General features: G+C 46.3%; 1 protein-coding gene across 1 annotated transcript; it reads right to left on the bottom strand.

Annotated features, from left to right (window-relative positions):
• Nucleotides 1-5284: 5284 nt before the first annotated feature.
• LOC115912510 lies at nucleotides 5285-18708 on the bottom strand. Its single transcript, XM_030964094.1, has 26 exons — nucleotides 18648-18708; nucleotides 18491-18594; nucleotides 17875-18027; nucleotides 17544-17654; nucleotides 16893-17034; nucleotides 16304-16719; nucleotides 15700-15852; nucleotides 15368-15478; nucleotides 14720-14861; nucleotides 14444-14547; nucleotides 13828-13980; nucleotides 13497-13607; nucleotides 12846-12987; nucleotides 12107-12672; nucleotides 11502-11654; nucleotides 11170-11280; nucleotides 10522-10663; nucleotides 10244-10347; nucleotides 9628-9780; nucleotides 9301-9411; nucleotides 8647-8788; nucleotides 7962-8473; nucleotides 7306-7488; nucleotides 6968-7078; nucleotides 5910-6051; nucleotides 5285-5391 (listed from the first exon to the last, which is right to left on the bottom strand). The coding sequence occupies exons 1-26, from the start codon at nucleotides 18706-18708 to the stop codon at nucleotides 5285-5287; spliced, it is 4440 nt and encodes a 1479-aa protein (XP_030819954.1).
• Nucleotides 18709-19594: the final 886 nt, after the last annotated feature.

The raw sequence follows: 19594 nt of genomic DNA, 5'->3' as shown, positions 1-19594 counted from the left end.
GGGAGCGGGGCTGAGGCGGTGTCGGGCCGTGAGGGGAGCGGAAAGGGCGGGAAAGCCCCTCAGAGGCGGCGGGGGAGGAGAGGAGCACGGGAGGGAGGAAAAAGGGCGGGAAAGCCCCTGAGAGGCGGCGGCGCCTCAGCGGGCCCGGCAGAGCGGCACTGGCACATTTATGTCGTTGCAGCTTGGTTAATTTACAATTCTTGAGGTAATTTTTACTCACAAGACGGGTGTTAGGCTTGCTGGTGGTGTGTCCAATCAGAATATCTGTTTTGTGGGGAAAAAAAAATCCCTCAGAAAAGAAATCAGGCTCTTTCAAAATCTCCAATTTGTCTTAAAATACATGAAGGAATTAAAACACATTTATTAGATTGTGTGATGACATTTTAATTAGACTCAAGTCACTCTTGAACATTTTTTGTTCAGTTTTTCAGGTGTTAACTTTATATTCTGTCTGCTGTAGGATGAGCAAAAAAACAGACTTAAGATTGGATAAAATCGTGACATTGTTACACTGAGTGTAATGCTTATGGGTTGTGCTCACAATTTAAATTCAAATGAAGCTCAGGCCTCACGCCTTGTTGAGAGAGATCTTTTCTGGCTCGGGTAAGCGACTCCAATCTTCTGCACTGTTAATATTTTTAGACCTGTGTAGTTAAATAGACATTTTGGGAATTGCAGTGTTGATGTCTCCTGAGCCTCACTGGAGTCTTTGCTGTCATGTCCCTATTTAGAAATCTCTTTTTCAGTCTTGTTCTTTTCTTGATCAGTCAAAACCTGAATCCATTTAAATTCTCTACTTAATGGCATGACAATGCTTATTTCTAAAATAAAGTATTGCAATATGTTGGTAAGATGTTAAAATAAAAATACCTTAGTTACGCTGATCTCTATAAAACTAGACTTTAGTTCACCTGATTTTAAATGGTTAATGTAGAAGATATAGCAAAGTAATAGGCAGTTAATTTATCTTAACTTTCAAGTGTGAATTATCTTGCTCTAAGAAGTTTGAGCCTGATAAGAACTTTGATCCTAAAAGAAAAAGAAAAGCTGATTAGACTGAGAAAATAAGAGAACATTGTAGTGGAAATTTTTCCAACTTAGTGTTGGAAATGTACCAGGAAAAGTCACTTAAAAACTGAACTGCATCATTCTAAACGTATACAGGGAGCACTTGTTTATTTTGGAGCCTCCTCCATTAATGCCACGTGTATGCTGTGTTCTCCTGCTGAGGGCAGGTGAAGGAATTTGCTGCTGAAAAGCTAATGCAGCACACAGTGTACCAGAAACAATCCCAAGGCTGAAGGAGCATGTTTTTAAGCATCTCCTCTGAAATCTGGTGAAGTTTTACAGAATCAAAGAATCAACCAGGTTGGAAAAGACCTTTGAGGTCATTGAGTCCAACCGATGACCTGACACCTCCTTGCAACCAGACCGTGGCACTGAGTGCCACATCTGGTCTTTTCGTAAACCTCTCCAGGGACAGTGACTCCACCACCTACCTGGGCAGCCCATTCCTATGCCCATCACACTTTCTGTGAGGAAATTCTTCCTACTGTCCAGCCTACCCTTCCCCTGGTACTGAGTCCTCTTGTCCTATTGCAAGTTACCTGGGAGTAGAGATCAACCCCACCTGGCTGTGTTCTCCTTTCAGGGAGTTGTAGGGAGTGGTACGATCTCCCCTGAGCCTCCTCTCCAGGCTAAACACCCCCAGCTCCCTCCACATAGGGCTTGTGTTCCAGACCCTCAGCCAGCCTTGTTGCCCTTCTCTGGACACACTCCAGCGTCTCAACTTCCTTCCCTTTCATGGGAAATGATAGGTATACTTACAGGGAACTTCATTTGGATGGCAGGCCAGGCCAGCTCTGCTGCTAATTGATGTGTACTCTTGCTTTTTATACATAATATCCCAAAGTTAAATCTGAAAATGGGTTTGCCTTATTGGCAGGTGCCCTGTGTTCACAGAAGTATGACGAGTTTCCTGGGGAAGTGCTCTGATAAGAGGAGGCTTTGATACCTGCCTGATTGAATGCATGGCATACAGGGAGGTGAGAGAAAAGTGGTCATGGTAAGCTCAGTGTATTGAACAGTCACTTTTAAAGGAAAAACAATGATCATCAGAAGTGGAGCAGAGATTCCCAGTAAACTTGCAGTGATGCTTTGTGCCAGTGTGGCAAAGGACTCAGCCTGAAGTTGTGCCTCTGACCAAAAGCACCGTTCAAACCAAGGGGTGGTGATCTTGCTATGTTCAAAATGTTACGTGATTCCCTAGAGATCACAAGGTTGGTTCTAAATCGTAGGAATTGCTGAGTTCTTTTGCTGCCCTTCCTTTCTGAGCTCATTCAGGATCTCCTTTTTTCATGTCAGACATGGCCCTTAATCTTCACAGAGCCTCTTCAGGAGAGTAGCACTTGATTATGGACTAAGAGCTGATTTGAGAAAGGAACCAGAAACTAGAGATAGCAAAACGTGTGTGAGGGAGGAGCAGTGACATGGGGCATTTTATATCCCTGTTATTTAGGAATTAGATTTTAATCTTTCTCTGAATTTGATATAGAGAGCTGTGGCCCTGGGCCTGTGGTAATTTGGATTTGCTTTTTTGCCGTGCCTTTTCCAGGTTCTGGAAGCAGCACTCCCAGCAGAGCTCACTTCCCAACTCCCCAAGTGCTTTGTATTTGACAGCAGTTCTGCCAGTCTGCATGTGCCGATTGTGCCCTTGGCTGCAGCTCAGGGTGGGTTTGCACACTAAAGCTTCCTCTGCAGTGCCAGACTGGCCTGATGGGGACTCCATGTCTCTCTGATCTGAGTCTCTGAACTCTTCTCCTCTGCCATCCATTGCCCAGGATCATTATTGCAGCTGTTCCTGGAAAAGCCAGGGGATCTTACTTTGTTTGGGAATGGGAGCCCCAGTTGTCACTTGTGCTGCTCTGGGCCACACTCCGTCCTTGTGCTCCTGCCTGGTGCCTTGCTGGGGCTCTGTGAGTGCCGAGGAGGTGCAGCAGTCTGCCAGTACTGTGAGCAGAGCACTCAGCTTTCCATGTTTCACATCCACTTCATACTTTACTCCAGGTGTCAAATAAGGTGAATGAAAGTGATAAACTACCAAGGAGGAAGATTTATAGATCTTCTAATCAGACTGATTTGTGGATGCCAAATGGAGGCAGGTTATGTCCTTAGCTTCCAAGATATCAAATACACATCAAAGTCTTATTTCCTGTGTTACGTATGTTTTGTAAGGAAGTGCTCTTTTAGCCTCTGGAAATTCCATAAATTGAGCTCTCCTCAAGAAAGGCAAGACAAACCAAGCTGTACAATCCCTGTACAACCCTCCTCCCTCCAGTGTCATTAGCCATGAGCTGGAAAGCAGTTTTGTCCCTGGCTTCCACTAATCCAAGCCAACTTGGCCATTACAGAAATGCATCACCCTTGGAACCCTCCACATCTTCCCTCAGCTTCTGAGTGCTTGAGCAGTTTGTGTAGCAAATGCACAGCTCAGGCACTTGCCATTAAGCACAGCTTATGTAACTAGTGACAGCAGTAGAGTAGCCAGGGAAAAGGACAGGTACTGTGTGGGGCTTTGCATAAAAGCCCCTGTTTTCTTTCAGTACAGGTTTGTCTCTGTGTCCTTTTCAATGCTCTGCTCAAGGCATTCTGTTTCTATAGTAAATTCTTGTCCCACTGTGCAGAAACCTCCCAAGGGTAAGAAAATTCCAGATTTCACCCTTTCCTCAAATTCTAGTTCCATTCTGTGCCCACACATTTACATGTGTTTTTTCTGCTCTTTGCTGTCTAGCAAGAGTAAAACTGATGAAGTTATTTCTGGTTTCATCCTTGAAGCTGGAGCTTGAGGGTTTTCTTTTAACTATGGAAAGTAATTAATTCTGTCCTTGAGCCACAGTTTTCTAGGCTATGTCATGCTGCCTTTATCTAGAGCATGGCATGCCCACCTGAGTGCAAATGGGAGCAGAATGCAGAATTATGTGGGTTTTTAGAGGTGTTGCTTCACTCTTTACCTTTTCTCCCACTGCCTGCTGACTCCCTGATAAAGTAAATATTTATGAAAAATACCCAGAGAAAACCCCCACGTGTCATCCATGAGAGTTTATTGTGATCATATAATCTCAGCAAAACTTGATTGAGTTGTCCTTTTACATGTTTAAATTTCTGTTTGTTAATCAGACTTGAACTGAAATACTGCAATTTTACTTTTCACTTGATGCTCAGGGTTCTCCTGTTTACCTGGTTATTAGTGGATAACTAGTGGTTTTTACTGTCAAATAATGGGTCAAATTTTTCTGGCATTTTTTATAAGTTAAGAGTAATTCTATAGTTTATAATGTAGAGTAGATGGGGATTGACATTTTGTCAAGTGCTTTTGTTAGCTCAGCAGAAACATGACTCTATTCCTCGCTTGATTTGTGTCCACTTCATACTACTGAACCCTGGGAGGATCTCAGAGAGAGAATCTGGAATTTGCTATCAGGAAAGAGACATGTTCCTGGCAGCAAAAATGGAAGAAGTCTTTCTTTTTGTAGGTACCATTACTGCATTAAGGAAGAAGGCTTTTTGTTTCTTTTTTTTTTTTTTTTTTTTTTTTTTGCATGTCCGTGTCTGAACTAAAGATGTTTGGGAGGAGATGAGTGGGAATCTTAACACTGTCCCAAGGGATCAACAGTTGTGTTTATACTGTGTATGAATCTTTGGAGCGCATTTTCATCCACGTCAGTGTTCAACACAATGACCTGGAACCAGTCTTTGCTATGCACTGGAAAATGGAGGGCTCTATAAGAACAACATGGTAAGTTCCACAGAGATTCCCCTTCCCTTAAAAAAGGTAAATTCAATGCTTTGCCCTTCTTTCTTTCTGCCTTTTGTGCCACCTGAATCAAGATTCTTAATGTGAGGCATCTTTCCCTGAACAGTGAAGGAAGGTCCTGCCTGTGAATGCCTTGTTTGTACCATCCACACCCTGGGGCTTGCCCAGCTCTTTGTCTGTGTCCTGTGTTGGGAGCTGGCAATGAAAAGAGCATTTGAAGGACTCAAATGGGGCAGAAGGGAGACAATAAAAATATTTCCATGGAAGTTTCAAAGATGATTGAAGGGTAGAGTAATGAGAAACAAGCCACAGGTAATCTATGCAAAAGATTTTTAATTGAAAGCTCTAGTCAACAAATTATCTGTTTCAGCTTCTGAACCATGAAGAACAAAACTCTTGAAAGGAGAGATGTCAGGGAAGAACAGTATCAGGGTTGGCTTTGGGCAGCAGCTCCGAAGGCTGGATCTTGGTTCAAGAAAGGTAAGATTTTCCGAACTGTCCGTTGCCACTGCAGTACTTCAGCTCCACGAGTCTCAAGACGTTAAGTGCAGTGCATGATGGTTGATTGTATTGGGGTACTATAAAAAACAAACAAACAAAAAAAATTACAATTAGTTCAGGGGAAGATATTCTTAGGTAATCGATAAGAGCTCATTTTTGTTGCTTGGAGGGAACTAGGTTGTCCATAGCTGCTGTATAAGAAATCATTGAATAGACAAAGAATCTCTTTGAAGTCATGAAACAACACTGGGTCTATAATACAGAAATGAGACAACAATGGTGCTTAGAGCTACCCTTTCTCTTTGTGTAGGCATTGCAGTGGATATCAGTGTGTAAAATCCTACACAATAACTGAAACCACCTTAAACTTCATAAAAAGGGGTAGTAGTGGTATAGATCAGGTCATTTAAGGAGGCTAAGACTCTGCCCTTGTTTCAGTCCTGAGCTTTGGAGATGTCAAACCCTTTGTGCAACTGCTGAAGCCCTTGGTTTCTGTGCAGCTCAAAGTGGAAGAGCAGCAATTGTGCGTTGTTTGTTCCCCAAGGGAAACAAATGCCAGGTAACTCAGAGACAGAATTCCTTTGTTTGTACTCACCGTGAACTTCATAAGTCATGTAGGTGGTCAGTCCACTGCACATAGCAAAGACATCTGCTCCATAAGAACTGAGGTTGCTGACCAATCCACTGGTGGCAAAGGTGATCTCCTTGCTAGGTCTTCCAAAACCGCCAATCAGGTTCTAAACATCAAATACCAGCATTCAGCAAGCTCCCAGGAGCTGAGTTCCTTCTAGACCTCTTCCTAGCACTGCAATGATGACTCAGGGCTGGGTGTTTGAGTCCAAACTGCCTGTAGGAACACCTTTTAATCCCCTGGGGGCCTGTGGGACCACTGACGAGCCTTGAAGGCAGCTGCAAAAGCAGAGCTTGTTCTAAGGGAGTCAAGCCTTGAGGCAAGCCATGATCTATAGCTAAAGCTGAATCTTTTTGCTGTGCCTTTACTGATAACACTCTGCTGGTTTTCTTCTGCCCCCTAGTTGTTCTTGTTCTTTAAAGCCTTGATTTTTTTTAAGGACTCGGTTCTGAATCTTCAGTGGAAGCCAGTGCCTGCTAAAGGCGAGTATGCTAAATGCTGATACCATTTTTGAAATGTCTGTGTTAATTTAGTGGGTGGAGCTCATGCTAACATGGTAGTTATTTGCAAACATTTTGAGAGATTATTTAAAATTTTCCAGCTTATTGGGATATTTGTTCTTAATCAACTACACCTAAACCAAAGAAATTAATTTTTTTACAATGCAAGGAGTGGAAGATTATAAAGGGTACCTTACCACATATCTACATTCTTGGGTCATAAGAGAGTATAAAAAAGAGGTCAGTATAAAAACTCATTGCAAACTATGTGAAAATTACCCAGGATATCTACAACATTAATTAAAAATGAGAAATCTTCATCTTAAAGAGCTTATTCTTATTTTTGAACCTTTTAAAATAAAATGTAATTCAAAATAAATTGAACTACATAATTAACACTGTGATAGAAATCACTTCTAAACACCTAATGGTTTAAAAGGCTTTGAAAATAGCACACTTCCACATCTGTTTACTTTCAAATACTGAGCAACATTCCAAGTGACCCCTCCATTAAATTCTTACCCTCCTCTCTGCAGCCACTCTGACAAGTGCAGCAAAGGTAGGCATCTCACTCCTGTTCATGGTGGAAATGTAGCATGTTCTCTCTGGCATAACTTTTGTTGCAATGATACCCTGTAAAATAAAATTGTTCAGCACTCACAATTCAGTTTTTTCCAACTCTTTAACATTTGAATTAAGTTTGTATTGAAACAGTAGGAAATGCCAAGAGTTTCTACCCAATATCATGGACTCAGAAATGTAGCATAAAGGCAGCAATCCCAGTCACTGGGCCAGCTGTATGAGCAGCCAATCTCATACAATTGTACACTTTTTGAACAAGCCCCCTCTGTGCCACTCACCGTGTTGTAGTTCCAGATGGTTTTCCAGGACAAATGGTTGCTCTTTTGCTCCATAATTGCCTTCTGTGTTTGGCTATTGATGCTTATGCTTTGTGAGACACCAGAGATGGAGATATGAGAGTCCCCACCAGAGATGGAGATGTGGGAACCTCCATCAGTGATGATTTGTTGGTTGTTATCTGACTGCTGAGATAAGAAAAATACATGAAATATATTAAGACTGTGCAAGTAGCTAGGTCTCACAACATATATTTACAAAAAATCCCTGCAAGAAAAGAATAAGTGCTCTGATATAGGGAGGGATGGCAGTAGAGATGCATTTTCAAATGAGAAAGGGATATTTAAAATATTAAAAAAAGGCTGTGGCATTCAACAGGGCCAAAAGAATTCTTTTCATGGATTCAGTGAATCATTGCTGCATCTGACAGCTGTCATCTGCTGCCTTTAGAGTTTGATGCATGCTAGAGCACTGTCCAGAGGAAATTTACACTCAAGGGCTTGGATGGAAAGCTCTGCTCTCTCACTGCTCTCTTTCAGCATCTGAACCCTCTCAAAAGAGGAGATGCCTGGCAAGAAAGGCATCAGGGTTCGCTTTGGACTGCAGCTCAGGATCCCCCTATTTGGTTCAAGAAATCTAAGGGCTAAGGTTTTCTCACCGGGAAATTCCCATTCCAGTTGCCGTTCCAGTTGCCGTTCCAGTTGCCATTCCAGTTGCCATTGCCGTTGCCATTCCAAATGCCATTCCAGCTGCCATTGCCATTCCAACTGTTGTTCCAGTTCTGGTTCCAGTTGTTGTTGCCGATGCCATTCCAATTGTCGTTCCAGATGCCATTGCCATTCCAATTGTTGTTCCAGTTCTTGTTGCCAATGCCATTCCAATTGTCATTCCAGATGCCATTGCCATTCCAATTGTTGTTCCAATTGTTGTTCCAGTTGCCATTCCAATTGTTGTTCCATTGGTTGTTCCCGTTGCCATTCCACTGGTTGTTCCACTGGTTGTTCCAGTTGCCATTCCACTGGTTGTTCCACTGGTTGTTCCAGTTGCCGTTCCACTGGTTGTTCCAGTTGCCATTCCAATTGCCATTGCTATTGCAGTACTTCAGCTCTACAACTCTCAGGACATCCAGGGTAATGCATGATCCCAGAGTCACCTGGGGTCCTTGGAAAGCTGGAACAGAAAAGACAAAACCCCATGAGCTGATGTCTAAGACCTCGGCTGACGTTCTGCAGGAGGGTTTCTTTGGGTTTTGAGGTGGAAGAGCAGCATCTGTGCCTGAGGCACGACCCAAAGGAAAAAAAGGCCAGGTCAGTAACACTCAGGATTGCCATGCTTGCACTCACTGGTAACTTCGGTAGCCATGTAGGTGGTGACTCCGCTGCACATAGCCGCAATCTCTGTTCCATAGGAGTAGAGGTTGTTGACCAGTCCATTGGTGACAAAGGTGATCCTCTTGGTGTGTCTTCCAAAAACACCAATCAGGTTCTATACATCGAAAAACAGCAGTCAGCAAGCTCATTGCTGGCACCTGGTTCCTGCTAGGCCTATTCCTAGCTCGGGGAGGAGGACTCTGGACTTGTGTTTGATTCCCAACTGCCTTTAGGGACATCTTTTAATCCCCTGGGGGGTCTGTGGGACCACCAGCAATCCTTGAAGGTAGCTTCAAAGACAGAGCTTGTTCTACAGAAGTCAAGGTCTAGGGAACTTGAGGGAAAGTGGCAGTGCAAAGAAAGCACCGAAGGCCTCCACAAGGAACAGGTTTGCCCAGCAAGCAGCAGAGGCCAAAGTCCTCAGAGAAACTGGTGAGGGGAATGATGCAGCCCTTTTCTTCTTTTGACAAAGCATTCCTACAATGCATTTCTCATCTACATTATTGTTGAGAGAAAGGAAACTCTGCCACTAGTGTCTACTTGATCTTCTCCAGAATGAAAAAGCATGTGAAGAAATGGCCCACTGTTCTGCAGAGACTGAAAAGTTCTGCTCCTCCTGAATCTTACCCTGCTCTCTTGTGCCAGGCGGGCCAGGTTATCAAAGCGGGGCATCTCACTTCTGTTCATGATGGAAATGTAGCAGGCATTCTGTTGCGTGATTTTGGTTGCAATGACACCCTGTAAAAGAAAAGTATTCAGCACTTACAATTCTGTTTTTCTGACTGTTAATGTTGGGATAAATTTTGCATGGAAATCATTACAAATGAGTGCTAGTGCCCCAAACTGTGGTCTCCAAATGTTCAGGATAAAGGAGCGATCACCATCCCTAAGCCTACTGTACCAGCAGCCAATCTGCGTGGATGCTTTTGAAGGAGCCTCCTCCCTGCCACTCACCGTGTTGTAGTTCCAGATGGTTTTCCAGGACCCGCTGATGTTCCTTTGCTCAATGACGGCCACACGCCATTGCCTGTTGATGGTCACAATTTGGGAGTGGCCACCGATGATGACTTGAGTGTTGTTGAAGATGCCGCTGGGAATCTGCTGAGTCTGAAAAGCCAAGGGAAAGAAAAGGTTTCACCTTTGAAGGAAGACAGTGATGTCCCTGCATTTTCTGACAAATCCCTCCTGCAATACAAGAAGAGGTGCCTCCCTTGGGAGTGCCAGCCCGGCCCTCAGTTTTTTCCAAGGGACCCAGAATCAAGGCTGTGGCATGAGCAGAGGCCGTAAGAATTCTTTTCATGGATTCTGTGAATGATTGCTGCATCTGACAGCTGCCATTTGGTGCCTTTAGAGGTTGATGCATGCTAGAGCACTGGCCAGAGGAAATCCACACTCAAGGCCTTGCTTGGAAACCACTGCTCACCCATTGCTCTTTCTGCATCTGCACCGTCAAGCAGGAACCTCTCAAGAGAGGAGATGCCCGGCAAGAAGGGCATCAGGGTTGGCTTTGGGCAGCTGCTCAGGTTCCCCCCATTTGGTTCAAAAAAGCTAAGGGCTAAGGTTTTCTCACCGGGAAATTGACGCTGCCATTGCTATTGCAGTACTTCAGCTCTACAGCTCTCAGGACATCCAGGGTAATGCATGATCCCAGAGTCACCTGGGGTCCTTGGAAAGCTGAAAAAGGAAAGACAAAACCCCATGAGCTGATATCTAAGACCTTGCCTGACATTCTGCAGGGGGGTTTCTTTGGGTTTTGAGGTGGAAGAGCAGCAACTGTGCCTGAGTCATTGCCCCAAGGGAAAATGAGGCCAGGTCAGTAACACTCAGAATTGCCATGCTTGCACTCACTGGTAACTTCGTAGGCCATGTAGGTGGTGACTCCGCTGCACATAGCCGTGATGTCTATTCCATAGGAGTTGAGGTTGCTGACCAATCCATTGGTGACAAAGGTGATCCTCTTGGTGTGTCTTCCAAAACCACCAATCAGGTTCTAAACATCAAAAACCAGCATTCAGCAAGCTCCAGGCAGAGAAGTGGCTCCTGCTAGGCCTGTTCGTCTGCAGTGATGGCTCAGGGCTGGGTCTTTGATTCCCAACTGCTTTTTGGGAGGCCTTTTAATACCCTGGGGGGCCTGTGGGACCACCAGCAAGCCTTGAAGGCAGCTCCAAAGGCAGAGCTCATTCTAAGGGAGTCAAGGTGAATGAAACTTGACGGGAAATGGCAGCACAAAGAAAGCACTGAAGGGCTGCAGAAAGAACGGGTTTGCCCTGCAAGCTGCACAGCTCAATATCCTCTGGGTAAGTGGAGGAAGGAATAATGCAGCTCCTTTAATTTGGAAAAGCATTCCTACAACAAAGTCCTTATCAACATTACTGTTGAGAGAAAGGAAACTCTGCCACAAGACACAACCTGATCCTGCCCCAAAGGAAGCAGCGCATGACGAAATGGCCCAGTCATCTCTGGGGCCAGGAACCTGCTGCTCCTATCGAACCTTACCCTGCTCTCTTGTGCCAGGTGGGCCAGGTTATCAAAGCGGGGCATCTCATTTCTGTTCATGATGGAAATGTAGCAGGCGTTCTGTTGCATGACTTTGGTTGCAATGACACCCTGTAAAAGAAAAGCATTTAGCACTCACAATTCAGTTTCTTCCAAGTGTTAATGTTGGTATAATGTTGGGATGGAAACCATAATTAATGCTGAGTTCCACTTCCCCACAGTGTGCACTACAAATTTTCTGGATAAAGGATCAATCTCCAACCCTGGGCCTGCTGTACCAGCAGCCAAACTCCTTGGATGCTTTTTGAAGGAGCCCCCTCCCTGCCACTCACCGTGTTGTAGTTCCAGATGGTTTTCCAGGACCCGCTGAAGCTCCTTTGCTCAATGACAGCCACACGCCATTGCCTGTTGATGGTCACAATTTGGGAGTGGCCACCGATGATGACTTGAGTGTTGTTGAAGATGCCGCTGGGAATCTGCTGAGACTAAAAAGCCAAGGAAAAAAAGGCATTTTGTCTTTGAAAGAAAACAGTAATGTCACCAAAGCTTCCAAAATATCCGTGCTACAATGGAAGGATTGCTGGCCCTGAGGAAGTGCCCAGCACTTCCCTCAGTCTTTTCTAAAGGACCCAGAATCAAAATGGTGGCAGGGGGAAGAAGCCATAAGAATTCTTTTCATGGATCCCGTGAATCATTGCTCCATCTGCAGCTGTCATCTGCTGCCTTTAGAGTTTGATTTGTACTAGACCACTGGCCAGAGAAAATCCATGTTCAAGGGCTTGCTTGGAATGGTCTGCTCTCTCATTGCTCTGTTTCAGCATCTGCACCCTCTCAAAAGCGGAGATGCCAGGCAAAAAGAGCACCAGGGTTGGCTTTGGGCAGCAGCTCAGGATCCCCCCATTTGGTTCAAGAAATCTAAGGGCTAAGGTTTTCTCACCGGGAAATTGCCATTCCAGTTGCCGTTCCAGTTGCCATTGCCATTCCAATTGTTGTTCCAGTTGTTGTTGCCGATGCCATTCCAATTGTCGTTCCACGGGCCATTGCCATTCCAATTGTTGTTCCAGTTTCCATTGCCATTCCAATTGTGGTTCCAGTTGTTGTTGCCATTGCCATTCCAATTGTTGTTCCACTGGCCATTGCCATTCCAATTGTTGTTCCACTGGCCATTGCCAATGCCATTCCAATTGTTGTTCCACTGGCCATTGCCAATGCCATTCCAATTGTTGTTCCAATTGTTGTTCCCATTGCCATTCCAATTGCCATTCCACTGGTTGTTCCAGTTGCCGTTCCACTGATTGTTCCAGTTGTGGTTCCACTGGTTGTTCCAGTTGTGGTTCCACTGGTTGTCCCAGTTGCCGTTCCACTGGTTGTTCCAGTTGCCGTTCCACTGGTTGTTCCAGTTGCCATTCCAATTGCCATTGCTATTGCAGTACTTCAGCTCTACAACTCTCAGGACATCCAGGGTAATGCATGATCCCAGAGTCACCTGGGGTCCTTGGAAAGCTGGAACAGAAAAGACAAAACCCCATGAGCTGATGTCTAAGACCTCGGCTGGCGTTCTGCAGGAGGATTTCTTTGGGTTTTGAGGTGGAAGAGCAGCATCTGTGCCTGAGGCACGACCCAAGGGAAAATAAGGCCAGGTCAGTAACACTCAGGATTGCCATGCTTGCACTCACTGGTAACTTCGTAGGCCATGTAGGTGGTGACTCCGCTGCACATAGCCGCAATCTCTGTTCCATAGGAGTAGAGGTTGTTGACCAGTCCATTGGTGACAAAGGTGATCCTCTTGGTGTGTCTTCCAAAAACACCAATCAGGTTCTATACATCGAAAAACAGCAGTCAGCAAGCTCATTGCTGGGACCTGGTTCCTGCTAGGCCTATTCCTAGCTCAGGAAGGAGTACTCTGGACTTGTGTTTGATTCCCAACTGCCTTTAGGGACATCTTTTAATCCCCTGGGGGGTCTGTGGGACCACCAGCAATCCTTGAAGGTAACTTCAAAGACAGAGCTTGTTCTACAGAAGTCAAGGTCTAGGGAACCTGAGGGAAAGGGGCAGCCCAACAAAAGCACTGAAGGGCTCTACAGAGAACAGGTGTGCCCAGTAAATTGCACAGCTCATCATCCTCCAGCTAAGTGGGGGAGGGAATAATGCTGCCCCTTTCTTTTGCCAAACCATTCCTACAATAAATTGCTAATGAGCATTACTGTTCACTGAAAGGAAAGTCTGCCACTAGTGACTAATTGATCTTCTCCAGAAAGAAGAAGGACATGAAGGAATGGGCTGATGATCTCTGGGGCCAGGAACCTGCTACTCCTTTGGAACCTTACCCTGCTCTCTTGTGCCAGGCGGGCCAGGTTATCAAAGCGGGGCATCTCATTTCTGTTCATGATGGAAATGTAGCAGGCGTTCTGCTGAGTGACTTTGGTTGCAATGACACCCTGTAAAAGAAAAGCATTTAGCACTCGCAATTCTGTTTTTTCTGACTGTTAATGTTGGGATAAATTCAGCATGGAAATCATAATGAATTCTGAGTGTTAGTGCCCCGCACTGTGGACTCCAAACACTCAGAATAAAGGAACAATCGCCATCCCTGGGCCTGCTGTACCAGCAGCCAGGATCCTTGGATGCTTTTGAAGGAGCCCCATCCCTGCCACTCACCGTGTTGTAGTTCCAGATGGTTTTCCAGGACCCGCTGATGTTCCTTTGCTCAATGACGGCCACGCGCCATTGCCTGTTGATGGTCACAATTTGGGAGTGGCCACCGATGATGACTTGAGTGTGATTGAAGATGCCGCTGGGAATCTGCTGAGTCTGAAAAGCCAAGGGAAAGAAAAGGTTTTGCCTTTGAAGGAAGACAGTGATGTCCCTGCATTTTCTGACAAATCCCTCCTGCAATACAAGAAGAGGTGCCTCCCTGGGGAGTGCCAGCCCGGCACTCAGTTTTTTCCAAGGGACCCAGAATCAAGGCTGTGGCATGAGCAGAGGCCGTAAGAATTCTTTTCATGGATTCTGTGAATGATTGCTGCATCTGACAGCTGCCATTTGGTGCCTTTAGAGGTTGATGCATGCTAGAGCACTGGCCAGAGGAAAGCCACACTCAAGGCGTTGCTTGGAAACCACTGCTCACCCATTGCTCTTTCTGCATCTGCACCGTCAAGCAGGAACCTCTCAAGAGAGGAGATGCCCGGCAAGAAGGGCATCAGGGTTGGCTTTGGGCAGCTGCTCAGGTTCCCCCCATTTGGTTCAAGAAAGTTAAGGGCTAAGGTGTTCTCACCGGGAAATTGACGCTGCCATTGCTATTGCAGTACTTCAGCTCTACAGCTCTCAGGACATCCAGGGTAATGCATGATCCCAGAGTCACCTGGGGTCCTTGGAATGCTGGAACAGAAAAGATGCATCCTCATGAGCTGATGCTGAAAACCTTGACTGACATTCTGCAGGGGGGTTTCATTGGGTTTTGAGGTGGAAGAGCAGCAACTGTGCCTGAGTCATGCCCAGGGGAAAATGAGGCCAGGTCAGTAACACTCAGAATTGCCATGCTTGCACTCACTGGTAACTTCGTAGGCCATGTAGGTGGTGACTCCGCTGCACATAGCCGTGATGTCTATTCCATAGGAGTTGAGGTTGCTGACCAATCCATTGGTGACAAAGGTGATCCTCTTGGTAGGTCTTCCAAAACCACCAATCAGGTTCTAAACATCAAAAACCAGCATTCAGCAAGCTCCGGGCAGAGTGGTGGCTCCTGCTAGGCCTGTTCCTCTGCAGTGATGGCTCAGGGCTGGGTCTTTGATTCCCAACTGCTTTTTGGGAGGCCTTTTAATACCCTGGGGGGCCTGTGGGACCACCAGCAAGCCTTGAAGGCAGCTCCAAAGGCAGAGCTCATTCTAAGGGAGTCAAGGTGAGTGAAACTTGAGGGGAAATGGCAGCACAAAGAAAGCACTGAAGGGCTGCAGAAAGAACGTGTTTGCCCTGCAAGCTGCACAGCTCAATATCCTCTGGGTAAGTGGAGGAAGGAATAATGCAGCTCCTTTAATTTGGAAAAGCATTCCTACAACAAAGTCCTTATCAACATTACTGTTGAGAGAAAGGAAACTCTGCCACAAGACACAACCTGATCCTGCCCCAAAGGAAGCAGCACATGACGAAATGGCCCAGTCATCTCTGGGGCCAGGAACCTGCTGCTCCTATCGAACCTTACCCTGCTCTCTTGTGCCAGGTGGGCCAGGTTATCAAAGCGGGGCATCTCATTTCTGTTCATGATGGAAATGTAGCAGGCGTTCTGTTGCATGACTTTGGTTGCAATGACACCCTGTAAAAGAAAAGCATTTAGCACTCACAATTCAGTTTCTTCCAAGTGTTAATGTTGGCATAACGTTGGGATGGAAACCATAATTAATGCTGATTTCCGCTGCCCCAAACTGTGGTCTCCAAATGTTCAGGATAAAGGAGCAATCACCATCCCTGGGCCTGCTGTACCAGCAGCCAAACTCCTTGGATGCTTTTTGAAGGAGCCCCCTCCCTGCCACTCACCGTGTTGTAGTTCCAGATGGTTTTCCAGGACCCGCTGAAGCTCCTTTGCTCAATGACAGCCACACGCCATTGCCTGTTGATGGTCACAATTTGGGAGTGGCCACCGATGATGACTTGAGTGTTGTTGAAGATGCCGCTGGGAATCTGCTGAGACTAAAAAGCAAAGGGAAAGAAGGCATTTCGTCTTTGAAGGAAGACTGTGATGTCACCAAAGCTTCCAAAATTCTCTGCTACAATGGAAGGATTGCTGGCCATCAGGTAATTCCCCGCACTGCATGCAATATTCTCTAAAGGACCCAGAACCAAAAAGTGGTAGTGAGCAGAGGCCATAAGAATTCTTTTCATGGATTCTGTGAATCATTCCTCTATCTGACAGCTGTCATCTGCTGTGTTTATCATATGATGCATGCTAGAGCACTGGCCAGAGGAAATCCATGCTCAAGGGCTTGCTTCGAATGCTCTGCTCTCTCATTGCTGCTCTCTTTTAGCATCTGAACCCTCTCAGAAGAGGTGCTCAGCAAGAAGAGCACCAGGGTTGGCTTTGGGCTGCAGCTCAGGATCCCCCCATTTGGTTCAAGAAATCTGTGGGCTAATGATTTCTCACCGGGAAATTGCCATTCCAGTTGCCGTTCCAATTGCCATTCCAGTTGTTGTTCCAATTGTTGTTGCCGATGCCATTCCAATTGTCGTTCCAGATGCCATTGCCATTCCAGTTGTTGTTCCAGTTGCCATTCCACTGGTTGTTCCACTCGTTGTTCCAGTTGCCATTCCACTGGTTGTTCCCGTTGTTGTTCCAGTTGCCATTCCAGTTGTTGTTCCACTGGTTGTTCCAGTTGTGGTTCCACTGGTTGTTCCAGTTGCCATTCCACTGGTTGTTCCACTGGTTGTTCCAGTTGCCGTTCCACTGGTTGTTCCAGTTGCCATTCCAATTGCCATTGCTATTGCAGTACTTCAGCTCTACAACTCTCAGGACATCCAGGGTAATGCATGATCCCAGAGTCACCTGGGGTCCTTGGAAAGCTGGAACAGAAAAGACAAAACCCCATGAGCTGATGTCTAAGACCTCGGCTGACGTTCTGCAGGAGGATTTCTTTGGGTTTTGAGGTGGAAGAGCAGCATCTGTGCCTGAGGCACGACCCAAAGGAAAATAAGGCCAGGTCAGTAACACTCAGGATTGCCATGCTTGCACTCACTGGTAACTTCGGTAGCCATGTAGGTGGTGACTCCGCTGCACATAGCCGCAATCTCTGTTCCATAGGAGTAGAGGTTGTTGACCAGTCCATTGGTGACAAAGGTGATCCTCTTGGTGTGTCTTCCAAAAACACCAATCAGGTTCTATACATCGAAAAACAGCAGTCAGCAAGCTCACTGCTGGCACCTGGTTCCTGCTAGGCCTATTCCTAGCTCAGGAAGGAGGACTCTGGACTTGTGTTTGATTCCCAACTGCCTTTAGGGACATCTTTTAATCCCCTGGGGGGTCTGTGGGACCACCAGCAATCCTTGAAGGTAACTTCAAAGACAGAGCTTGTTCTACAGAAGTCAAGGTCTAGGGAACTTGAGGGAAAGGGGCAGCCCAACAAAAGCACTGAAGGGCTCTACAGAAAACAGGTGTGCCCAGTAAATTGCACAGCTCATCATCCTCCAGCTAAGTGGGGGAGGGAATAATGCTGCCCCTTTCTTTTGCCAAACCATTCCTACAATAAATTGCTAATGAGCATTACTGTTCACTGAAAGGAAAGTCTGCCACTAGTGACTAATTGATCTTCTCCAGAAAGAAGAAGGACATGAAGGAATGGGCTGATGATCTCTGGGGCCAGGAACCTGCTACTCCTTTGGAACCTTACCCTGCTCTCTTGTGCCAGGCGGGCCAGGTTATCAAAGCGGGGCATCTCATTTCTGTTCATGATGGAAATGTAGCAGGCGTTCTGCTGAGTGACTTTGGTTGCAATGACACCCTGTAAAAGAAAAGCATTTAGCACTCGCAATTCTGTTTTTTCTGACTGTTAATGTTGGGATAAATTCAGCATGGAAATCATAATGAATTCTGAGTGTTAGTGCCCCGCACTGTGGACTCCAAACACTCAGAATAAAGGAACAATCGCCATCCCTAGGCCAGCTGTACCAGCAGCCAGGATCCTTGGATGCTTTTGAAGGAGCCCCATCCCTGCCACTCACCGTGTTGTAGTTCCAGATGGTTTTCCAGGACCCGCTGATGTTCCTTTGCTCAATGACAGCCACACGCCATTGCCTGTTGATGGTCACAATTTGGGAGTGGCCACCGATGATGACTTGAGTGTGATTGAAGATGCCGCTGGGAATCTGCTGAGTCTGAAAAGCCAAGGGAAAGAAAAGGTTTCACCTTTGAAGGAAGACAGTGATGTCCCCGCATTTTCTGACAAATCCCTCCTGCAATACAAGAAGAGGTGCCTCCCTTGGGAGTGCCAGCCCGGCCCTCAGTTTTTTCCAAGGGACCCAGAATCAAGGCTGTGGCAGTGAGCAGAGGCCGTAGAATAATTTTCATGGATTCTGTGAATGATTGCTGCATCTGACAGCTGCCATTTGGTGCCTTTAGAGGTTGATGCATGCTAGAGCACTGGCCAGAGGAAATCCACACTCAAGGCCTTGCTTGGAAACCACTGCTCACCCATTGCTCTTTCTGCATCTGCACCGTCAAGCAGGAACCTCTCAAGAGAGGAGATGCCCGGCAAGAAGGGCATCAGGGTTGGCTTTGGGCAGCTGCTCAGGTTCCCCCCATTTGGTTCAAAAAAGCTAAGGGCTAAGGTGTTCTCACCGGGAAATTGACACTGCCATTGCTATTGCAGTACTTCAGCTCTACAGCTCTCAGGACATCCAGGGTAATGCATGATCCCAGAGTCACCTGGGGTCCTTGGAATGCTGGAACAGAAAAGACAAAACCCCATGAGCTGATGCCTAAGAACATGACTTACGTTCTGCAGGAGGATTTCTTTGGGTTTTGAGGTAGAAGAGCAGCAACAGTGCCTGAGTCATGCCCCAAGGGAAAATGAGGCCAGGTCAGTAACACTCAGAATTGCCATGCTTGCACTCACTGGTAACTTCGTAGGCCATGTAGGTGGTGACTCCGCTGCACATAGCCGTGATGTCTATTCCATAGGAGTTGAGGTTGCTGACCAATCCATTGGTGACAAAGGTGATCCTCTTGGTATGTCTTCCAAAACCACCAATCAGGTTCTAAACATCAAAAACCAGCATTCAGCAAGCTCCGGGCAGAGTGGTGGCTCCTGCTAGGCCTGTTCCTCTGCAGTGATGGCTCAGGGCTGGGTCTTTGATTCCCAACTGCTTTTTGGGAGGCCTTTTAATACCCTGGGGGGCCTGTGGGACCACCAGCAAGCCTTGAAGGCAGCTCCAAAGGCAGAGCTCATTCTAAGGGAGTCAAGGTGAGTGAAACTTGAGGGGAAATGGCAGCACGAGAAAGCACTGAAGGGCTGCAGAAAGAACGGGTTTGCCCTGCAAGCTGCACAGCTCAACATCCTCTGGGTAAGTGGAGGAAGGAATAATGCAGCTCCTTTCATTTGGAAATGCATTCCTACAACAAAGTCCTTATCAACATTACTGTTGAGAGAAAGGAAACTCTGCCACAAGACACAACCTGATCCTGCCCCAAAGGAAGCAGCACATGACGAAATGGCCCAGTCATCTCTGGGGCCAGGAACCTGCTGCTCCTATCGAACCTTACCCTGCTCTCTTGTGCCAGGTGGGCCAGGTTATCAAATTGGGGCATCTCATTTCTGTTCATGATGGAAATGTAGCAGGCGTTCTGTTGCATGACTTTGGTTGCAATGACACCCTGTAAAAGAAAAGCATTTAGCACTCACAATTCAGTTTCTTCCAAGTGTTAATGTTGGCATAATGTTGG

Source organism: Camarhynchus parvulus, chromosome 22, assembly GCF_901933205.1.
Source record: "Camarhynchus parvulus chromosome 22, STF_HiC, whole genome shotgun sequence".
NCBI classification, from domain to species: Eukaryota; Metazoa; Chordata; class Aves; order Passeriformes; family Thraupidae; genus Camarhynchus; species Camarhynchus parvulus.
The sequence above is the reverse complement of the archived record's forward strand: the minus strand, read 5'-3'. Positions and strand labels throughout refer to the sequence as shown.